Source organism: Coffea eugenioides, chromosome 6 (genome assembly GCF_003713205.1).
Source record: "Coffea eugenioides isolate CCC68of chromosome 6, Ceug_1.0, whole genome shotgun sequence".
Lineage (NCBI taxonomy): Eukaryota > Viridiplantae > Streptophyta > Magnoliopsida > Gentianales > Rubiaceae > Coffea > Coffea eugenioides.
The window spans coordinates 17,462,418-17,472,775 of record NC_040040.1 but is presented as its reverse complement, the minus strand read 5'-3'; the positions used below and the strand labels follow the sequence as shown (position 1 = coordinate 17,472,775).

Genomic DNA, 10,358 nt, shown 5'->3' with positions numbered 1-10,358 from the left:
TGATTAAATTATGTAATTGATTTTAGCTAATATTTTCCATTTCTGAAACCAAATGACACCAAGTTGCACGGTCCTTTCCACCGACTCTTAAGATTTTTTATATTTCATTTCTTGTTATAAGTTATAACATGTATTAGAGTGACAGTTAGGGGAGGAATGAGTTCGGTGATTTCGAGGAATGGAGTATAAATGAAAGATTTTGAATTTATCCCTCCCACTTACACTAAAAAAAAAAACCAAAAACAAAAGTGTGACAATTAATATCATATGTGATTCACTAACTTCTAATGCACATGAGATTTCAGGTATATATCACCCTAATACACAACAAAAGTTTTTTTTTAAAAAAAAAACTTGATGCCCTTTGAGCACCAGATAAGCACAAAAAAATTAGAAGGTAAATCTAATATTAAACTTTTAAAATTATCACCCACCTCTGAAATTGCAATATTTTTACAAAAGAGTGTAGTATTTTTTTTGCCAAAAGATAATGCCAGATCCACTTCTTAGATACCTTTATGGCACCAAATGCAGAAATTAAAATAAAAGATTAATTACATCTACCTTCCTCGAGATTTGACCAAATTACGAAATCTACCTTGTGGTTTGGCTAAATTATATTCAAATCCCTTGAATGACAAACTATTTATCAAATGCCCCTTCACATTAACTACCATTAGAAATAGTGCTTGTATCGTCAAAAGATATGTCTGAAAGTCCCAAAATACACATTTGTAAATTGCATTGGCTATATTTATCGCTCCTAAGGTTCGTTCAAATAACAATTACCTCCCGTAAAGTTTGTTCAAATGATGAAATGGACCCTATCATTTGTCAAGATTAGTCCAATGCTTTAAATAGCTAATCTTTTATTAGATAACATTTTTCATTAGTCAATTGCAACAAAAATATTGATGAAAATCTCAAAGTACCCATTAATTACTTTTTTTTCCTAGGCATTCTTTTGCCTTCTCCAGAGCTACAGTTAGTGTAACCAAAACTGTAGTCACAGAGCATCGCAAACAGTAATATTGGTTTTATCATCATATAATTTCTTTAGCCACCACTGTTACATTTTTCTATATTAATCTATTTTCCATGTCAATGTGTAAATAATTGAACTATTTTTTCCAAAAAATAAAATATTGATTATAAATCCACCTTAAGCATTTAATTTTAACGGTTATCTACAAAGACAACAAATTAAAATAAGAAGTAAATATTCAACAAAATCACTTATCTAGAATTAAGGATCAAAATTAAATAGTATATTATGAATAAAAAACCATATAATCGAGCTAAACTTTATTATCATACACAAAATTATATATTTAAATAAAATGGATAATTGTTGTTGTATGAGAAAAACGAGCTGGAAGAGTGTCATAGAGGCTGAAATAAGCCATAGTCAGAAATTTTCTCAATTTTTTTATTTTTCATTTCTTAGTAATATAATTGATTGTTTGCTTTTAGTTTGGATTTCATTTTTTTCGTGGATCAGAATGAGGGATTTTCTTATAAATAGTTGGCTATTCAAAGGTTAAATTGCACTCAAGTCAAATTCTAGGGCCCTTTCTGTAATTTGGACAAACCTCGATAGTGGTAAATGTAAATTTTGCAAATGGGCAATTTTGTCATTTCACTAATTCCTTTAGTTGGGTTTTGGACGCTGTCACTCCTAAGGGAATAACTATAATTTGGTCAAATCGCAGCATTAGTTTGGTCAAACCTCATGAAAGTAGTTGTTATTAACCCTAAAATAAAGGGCTAAGATCAAAAACCTCCCTTGAGGTTTCTCCTAATATTACTTGGCACCTCTGAAGTTTTTGAAATATCACTTACCTCCCCTAATAAATATAAAAAGACTATATTAACTCTAACTTGATACATAATTCACATATCAAATACATGGATGTCAAAAATTAAAAAAAAAAAAGAAACAAATGTCACATTCTTCTCTTTCCCTTTTCTTTATCATTCTCTCTTACTCATTTTTGGATGACTAAGCAAATTTTATTTGTAAATTATCATAAATTGAATTTTATTTATCTTTTAATTTTTGTGATTGTGATAAGGTGGAGTATGATTTATTTGCTTATTTTAAGTTTATTTTTATAATGATTGGTACAATTTAATGGTTTGGACAAGGGTTGAGAAGATGTTGAAAAAAAAATAGTTTATAAGAAATCGATTTGAACATATAGAGTGAAATTGGTGCAAGTGTATTTTTTTCAAATATCTTTTTTATTTTTCAAATTTATATTTTTACAAGGTATAATATTATGATGTGAAAGTCCTACAAGATATTGTTTTTTAGGTGATGGTTCTCTTGAAATGAACAAAATGGTTTAGAAATATTTTTATTTAGCAAATGAAAAGGTAGTTTAGGGTTTTAAAAATTTTGTTACACAAATAACAAAAATAAGGGAGGTAAGCAATATTTTTAAAATTTTAAGGGTACCAGATGATATTAAGAGAAACCTCAGGAGAGGTTTCTAATATTATCCCTAAAATAAAAGTACAAGGGATAATTTCAGATACCTCCTCTGAGGTTTCTAACAATATCACTAGCCTCTCTTAAAATTTGTAAAATTACACAAACCTCCCTTGAGGTTAATGTTTTGATAATAAATTAGTCCAATTAGAAAAAGTAATATTAAAAAAGTACTTTTAAGAAAAGAGATGAAACTTTGATTCTATAAATACCCCTTATGCATATATATAAATTGTATTAGTAAAAAAATAAAAATAATTAAAAGTTAGAAACAGTTAATACATATATTTCACCATTCAAAAATTTTATATTTAATAAATTAGACAACACAAATAAGCAACAAAACTACGGTTCCATTTGATAAAACTGAATCTGAATTCTGAAGTCTAAATTCTGAAATCTGAATACTGAAACAATTAATTTGCTGAATTTTAAGCACTGAAAAAAATATATGAATGTCTGAATTTTAATGTTAAACCTATTTATACTGTTTGATAAATATTTGTAGTTGAATGCTTAATAAATTTAATTTGACAATTTTGCCCTTATATCCTTTCATTCAAAAAAGAAATAGAATCTATGATTTAATTAGTTTAAAATTGTTAGGTATGAAAATGACAATATTTGTTTTTAAATCAAATTAATATAAAATATGAAATATATTATATGAGAAGTATGGAGAAGATGTGAAATTGATTAAAAAGGGAGAAAAGAGAAACTAAAAATCGTTATATAGAGAATATTATGTTGTTTAATTAGATAAGAATTTTGAACATAATTAACAAATAAGGGTAGATTTGGTAGATAAGATAAGGTAGCTGAAGTAATTCTATTGATTCTTATCAAAATTAAGCATTCAGTTAGGATTCTTGTGCTGAAAAAAATACATACAGGTTCAACACTGCTTAACAAGTTCAGCAAATAGATTTTCATTTATCAAACACTCAAAACATCTGAATGTCTGAAAAAATTCAGATTCAGCACTTTTTTATGTTATCAAACAGACCCTACATAATGATCATAAGATTCAGCAAAATGGACTAGTCATCTCTTTTCAAATGATGTATGCTATGATTCTTATGATTTTGAATAGAAGAACTTTCAAATTTTGTCTTTCTTTTCCCTTGTTTCTTCATTAGGTATATCAATTGATGTTATTTTGTAAATACAAGTCATCATTCATCATTAAAGAAAATTTTAACAGTTATTTTCGTTAATTAGTTACTAATAGTTAATTAATGCTCTAATTGCTTAATTGTTAGATATTAGTAAAGGCGAATGAAGGAAAAAGAAAGGCAAAATTCAAAAAAAATTTCTATTCAAAATCACAAGAATAATAGCAAACATCATGTCAAAAAAGATGACTAATTTATTTTGTTGAATCTTGTGATTATTAGTGTAGTTTTGTTGTTTATTTGTGTTGTCTAATTTATTAAATGTGAACTTTTTGAGTGGTGAAATGTGTATATTAATTGTTTCTAAATTTTAATTATTTTCATTCTTTTACTAATACAAGTTATATACATGCATAAGGGGTATTTATGGACTCATAGTTTCATTTCTCTCCTTAAAGTACATTTTTAATGTTACTTTTCTAATTGGACTAATTTATTATCAAAATCTTAACCTCAGTGGAGGTTAGTGTAACTTTGTAAACTTCAAGTGAGACTAATGATATTGTTAGAAACCTCAGGGTAGGTTTCTGAAATTATTCCGAAGTACAACTGAGAAAAGTGTAACGTCTAACGAGTATCCAAATTCCGGTTTTTGTTGGCTCGAGCATTCAATGCCTCCTTATTGGTTTCTTTGAGGAATTGAATGACATCTAAATTTATGTCTCGAGAGCACCTCACCTACCAGTACCACTATTGTCGCCCTGAAAAATGACTCAGTTGGTCATCAAGCCGCAAATGTCAACCTTAGGCATGCAGATGATTAATTAACACACAACCAACAAGAAACTGCACAAAAAAGAGTACTACTGCTTTCAGAATAATTTGCGAGTCCAATGACGTGTGGCCCACAACGGAGCCGGGGCAGGACGGTCATCAGAAGCACCGTTCTGAACAGTTAATGGCCAAAATTTGGTCCAAAAAAATTGTACGATCCAGATCACTTCTTGTACCTCGTTTTTAATAATATGTGTGAAGCCCACAAAAATTTATTTTAAAGTTACACGTTCCGGAAATAAAGTTATGCCATGTGCAAATAAAATTACGCGATGTGCAAAATGCATAAAACCGTTAGGACGTTCCTGCCCGTGGTCCGGCCCACAACAGTCTTGTTTTATCCTAGCTGACACATTGAGGTCTCTTATTAAGACTTCCAATGTAGTAAATGGCTAGCAAAGAAAGGTGGAAATTGAAGGTGGATTAAACGTCATGTATATTTGAGCAAATTATCTGGATAGCCAATCAACTTTTTAAACAGTAAAGATTTGATTATTTAACTATTAATAGTATGATATATTCACTAAACTATTAAAAGTGGTAAATTTTGGATTATTCTGTCTAATTTCATCGCTAATTTTATCAAATCTAAGTATCCACATAATTTACGAAACATACTATTAATAGTTCGATTAACAGTGAAATCAAATGGAATGGTCCAAAATTTATATATTTAATTAAAAACTGGATAAAAGTGTGCTATTAATAGTTGAGTGACAAAAACTCGATTATTCGAAAAGTTTAGTAACTGCGCTCAGGTAATTTGCTCTCTATATATTCCAGTATGATTGCAACCAGGTAATTGACAAAATCAACTCTAGAATGTACAGATTGCATTCACAACGTGTTTCTATTGGATATAGCAAGGTTAAAAGATGTTTTCCCTGATTGTTGTTTATTGTTAAGAGATTTGGGTAACCAAGTTCATTGTAGTATGACAAAAATTTGCTTCAAAACTTAGATACCATGTTGAGTGGAGACACAATAGTTTCCCTGTGGCTTGAATCCGAAGTACGGGATGATGAGTATATACCCACCGCCATTAATTGTACATCTGTACAGCTCGTATCTACCTACAAAATCAGTCGTTTTTGCAAAACAAAGAAAAACAAAAACAGACTAAGGTCCCTTTTTTTTTTCACGACAAAAAGCTTTGGATTCAGGAAAGAGTTTTGTACTTTTTTTGAAAATATTTCTTTTACACATTTTTAATTACTTTTTACTTTTTTACCTCAGATACATCAAATCTGAAAAAAAAAAAAAGTTCTATAGTAATTTTTCCTAAAAACTCTCCGGAAATGCAATCCAAAACATCTCCTATTGCTTAAAATGAAGTTATTCAGAGATTTGTGTTTGACACTAAAAATTTGATAACCTAAAGCAATGCTGACATGCTATACAAAATATTCAATGAAAGAAGAGTCTTAACACTGAATCAAGAAAAGCCACCAAAAGTTAATTACAGCTCTGTCACATTTGCTTGCCAAAATTTCCCCATTTATCTTTGTAGGCTATACACATTCATCTTCCTTCGCCACATAATAAAGAAAGGGCGTGATTGATTCTGGCTCCCTTGCTCTAGGCTTTAGCTTATTTGGTAAACCAAAGGAAATGAATAACCAAAAGGACTAGATCCATCAACATTTAATCATCTTCCAACTACCGGAGTATAGAGATCATAAATTGGACTTGATTAAAACCAACGGACGTGTCCACCCTCCTTTAATTTCACACAGAAATCAAGAACGTTCTAAAGTCTAAACTTGATCAGTTAACCAGACAATGGATTTAAAGCATATGCATCAATCAAGCGTCGATCCCTTTATTACCCCCATCTGCCAACCAACTCTTCCGGCCCCCTCCCTTTTGGTCCATTTACCATTCTCGTTCGTGCATGCAATAGGGCCAAAACGATTGCTTTCTTGATCCCCCACCTATATAATGACTTGATCCCAGGACCAAATTTTTCCCACATCAACCTCAAATAGATCTGGTCTTAAGCATTTCGAAAATTCGCTAATTTTCAACACACATCAAAATGGCAAAGTTTGCTGGAGTTGCTTGTCTGGTGCTAATGTGCATGCTGGTTGCCGTGTCGCTTGCACCCCATGCCGAGGCCATTACATGCGGCACCGTAGCTGGCGACTTGGGTCAATGCCTTGGCTATTTGGAGAAGGGTGGCGTTTTGCCGCCTGGATGTTGCGCAGGGATTAGGAACCTCAACAGTCAAGCTAAGACCACCGCTGATCGCCAGACTGCTTGCTCATGCTTGAAGTCACTAGCTGGCAGAGTCGGGAATATCAACGAAGGTCTTGCTGCTGGACTTCCTGGAAAATGTGGGGTTAATGTTGGTTATCCTATCAGTACCAAAACCGACTGCAACAGGCATGTTTTTATTTATTTGATGGCCACTAATGAATACGAAATATAATTAATATGTTGAAAAAGATTTTCAATCATAATCGCTTTTCCACCTTTTTATCTTTTGAATCAACTTTCTAGTGGTCAGGGAAAGCCTTTTTAAAGCTTTGCATGCATACATGAAGTTCAATGGTTTAAATTCTTGATGCATTAAGAGGAAGTTCCATTCATAAAAACGTCCAGCGTAATCTTGACTCCCCAATCCCTAAACAAGTCTAGCTGAGCTTCCCTACCCCAAAGTATAAGAGCAAATTAGGTTGTTATCATTAGATCAAAAAGAAAAAAAATTTTAACTCGTACACGTCACATCATAAAAATGTGATACAATTATTATACCCAAAAAATTTCTTAAATAATCTTCTATCCGAACACAATCAGTATATAATTGTTGTTTTTTCAATTGGTCCTCGATCGTGTTCATATATATATATATATATATCTCTTAACACGATTTGGCTTATTTTGGTGTGGTATTTGCAGTGTCCATTGAGGTGGGATTTTCTTGAACGTGGTTTCTGCGGAGAGCTTGAGGTTATGCTCGCTAGTGCTAGTAGGATTTCTAAATAAGATGGCCAAGCCCTTAGGCTGCGCCTAATATGTACCTGTAGTCATATATGGTGTCCTATGCAGTCACCAGAGATCTTATGTTAAAACTTATTTGATGGTTATACATCATTATGTCCTTTCGTACTCAGAAATTGCTTGCTGCTCTATATTCTTTTTTTTTTAATAACCATATAGTAGCTAGCCTAAATGGTAGTAATTAATTATTTTCACCCATTGACTGGATTATCTATCCATGAAAATCCAAAGCAAACATCAGTTTTAACATTAGTATATCAATGAAGAAATAAACTACATTAGTATATCAATGAAGTTAATGATTTTGCTGTCTCAGAACCTGCCATCTTCGAGCTAAAGATGGACTGCAGAACCTGACTGCGTAACTTAACAAACCATCCTCCTCATATCAGGCAAGAACAAATATCAGAACGTGCATATGAATCTGATCAACCCCTAGTTTTACGAGCTCAAACTACAGAAAAGTTCAAAAAACAAAAAAAGAGGACAGATGCAAAAAAGAAGCCACCATAACTTCTTCGTTTCTAGCGTTGTATCGTTCGGGATGAAAAAACTGCTACCCAAGGGAGGAAAAGGAATAAAACCTAGAGAAACATATACTTAGCCAAAATCCAAAGACAAAAAATTGAAAAAAAACAAAAGAAAAGGCAACTAAATCAACATCTTGCAGTGAAATGCGGCTGGTGCATTTGCCATGTAAAAATCCGTAAAAGCTTTTTTCTTTTTCTTTTTTAGCCTCATGAACATTGAAGAAAATATTTTCCACTGACTCCAGCATTTAATACTGTACGAGTTGATATATCCGAATTAGACACGTTTAGTTCATCAGTTGCTTTTCACATTCTATGTTATTGGGTGTGTGAAACACTAACTCGTGTCCATTTTTGGTCCTCACACGCAGTGTTAGCGTGGCAGTGTGATATGAAAATTTGGCCTATCTAGGTTCATATCTACGTTCACAGGAAGCATTAAAAAAAATGAATGGCCTATCTAGTTTTAGGATTTTTTTTAGATCAAAAGGAATTCAAATTTAATTAAGATATAAATATGAATGCAAAGATCAAGATCTACCATTACATGTTGTTTCTCTACATTCTCAATGGCAACAGGGAAGCTTATACAGTAGTATGGTATACAAGCTTGATACAGAAGATCTTGCAGGATGCCTTTTATATCGAAAGATACCTTGTTAAGACCATTTAAATGATGATGTAACAATTTGCAATTCGTTTTATTTAAAACCGAGGTTGCACATCTAGCTGTAGGAATTGATTCACTCAAATTTAATCTCACAAGATTTAGTAAGTTTGGCTGCGGAAGTCTAAACAAATATTGAGGCAAAAGATGAATAGATATAGCAAGAGCAGCGACCCAAAAAAAAAAATATATCACTCTTTTTTAGCAAGAGCAAGAGCAACCCACTCTTAACCCTTACACAAGTGAATCCGTTGGTTGCCCCTTGGCCCTAAATCAAGTTTTTCAAATTTCATCATGCCAAGCATTTTCTTCAATTTCTCGAACATCTTCAACTTGAGTGATTTTGTAAATATGTCAGCTACTTGGTCCTTGGTCTTGCAATAATCGATGGTAATTTCCTTTTCTTGAACCGACTCCTGAATGAAGTGATATTTAATATCAATATGTTTACTACATTCATGAAATACTGGTTTTTTTGTCAACTCATTTGCAGATTTACTATCGCAAAATATTTTGATAAAACCATCCTGTTCATGTCAAAGAAAACCAAACACCCTTCTTAACCATAGTGCTTGTATAGCACCACTTGCTACTGCTATATACTCTGTCTAGAGCGTCAATAAAATCACAACTTGTTGGTTTTTGGATAACCAAGAATACTTGTTACTCAAATAGAATGCATAACCAGAAGTACTCTTTCTCTGAATTGTATCTTCAGCCCAGTCACTATCGGTAAATCCAACTAGTCTAGATTCATCAACAGATGAATAAAATATGCCATTAGACCACGTATCTTGGATGTATCTCAAAATTCTCTTAACAGCTTACAAAAAAATTTGATGTGATGAGTCCATGAATCTATTAATCAAACCAACCTCATAAGTAATATCTAGTCTTGTCGTAGTCAACTATCTAAGACTCCCCCTCAATCTTCTAAAGTTTGTAGGATCCAGAAATTCACTGGTGCCATATTTTGTTAACTTTAACTTTTCTTCAACAGGAATAATCATCAATTTTGCCACATCCATCATAAATTTCTTCAAAATATCACCAGCATATTTTCTTTGTGAAATAACGATTCCATCATTTGATTGACAAACTTCAATTCCATCCATATACAAGCATACAATGAGAATATCTCCTCCAGGATTGGATTTAATGTACAAGGTATGCCCATATGGACATCTCTAAAAATCACATTCAACAAAACATATATCAATGTGAGTGCACCAAACTCTAGGGGCTTGTTTCAAATCATAAAATGCCTTCTTCAATTTGTAAACTTTATTTTCTTGACCCCTTCTGATATAATTTGCAGGTTACTCAACAAACACTTCTTCTTCCAAAATACCACTCAGAAAAGCAGATATCAAATGGCAATAAGAGAAATAATCATAGACTGTATCAAGTCTGATAACTGGTGCAAAAACTTCAAAATAATCAAAATCTGTCTTCTATTTGTAACGTTTAACAACTAACTTCACTTTATAGAGATTCACTTTTTCACTTGGTTTGTACTTGGTTTTGTACACCCACTGAACTCCAATGGGTTTCTTTTCAAGCAGGAGACTAGTCAACTCTCACGTGTCACTCTTCTCAATTGCATGAATCCCGTCATCCATTCCACGTACCCAATGATCATTTTTTAATAGCTTCCTCAAAGGTAACTGGATCACAATCTGTTAATAGTGCAAAATTAACAATATTTTTGTCAG

The 10,358-nt window shown here is 32.1% G+C and overlaps 1 protein-coding gene across 1 annotated transcript; it reads left to right on the top strand.

The window, feature by feature from the left end:
* Window positions 1-6,404: 6,404 nt before the first annotated feature.
* On the top strand, window positions 6,405-7,558 carry LOC113773171 (non-specific lipid-transfer protein 1-like). Its single transcript, XM_027317743.1, has 2 exons — window positions 6,405-6,828; window positions 7,345-7,558. The coding sequence occupies exons 1-2, from the start codon at window positions 6,482-6,484 to the stop codon at window positions 7,352-7,354; spliced, it is 357 nt and encodes a 118-aa protein (XP_027173544.1). The 5' UTR covers window positions 6,405-6,481; the 3' UTR covers window positions 7,355-7,558.
* The last annotated feature ends 2,800 nt before the right edge of the window (window positions 7,559-10,358 follow it).

What these genes read in the sequence shown, in the direction of transcription:
- LOC113773171 (XM_027317743.1), top strand. Translation starts at nt 6,482, where the DNA reads ATGGCAAAGTTTGCTGGAGTTGCTTGTCTGGTGCTAATGTGCATGCTG.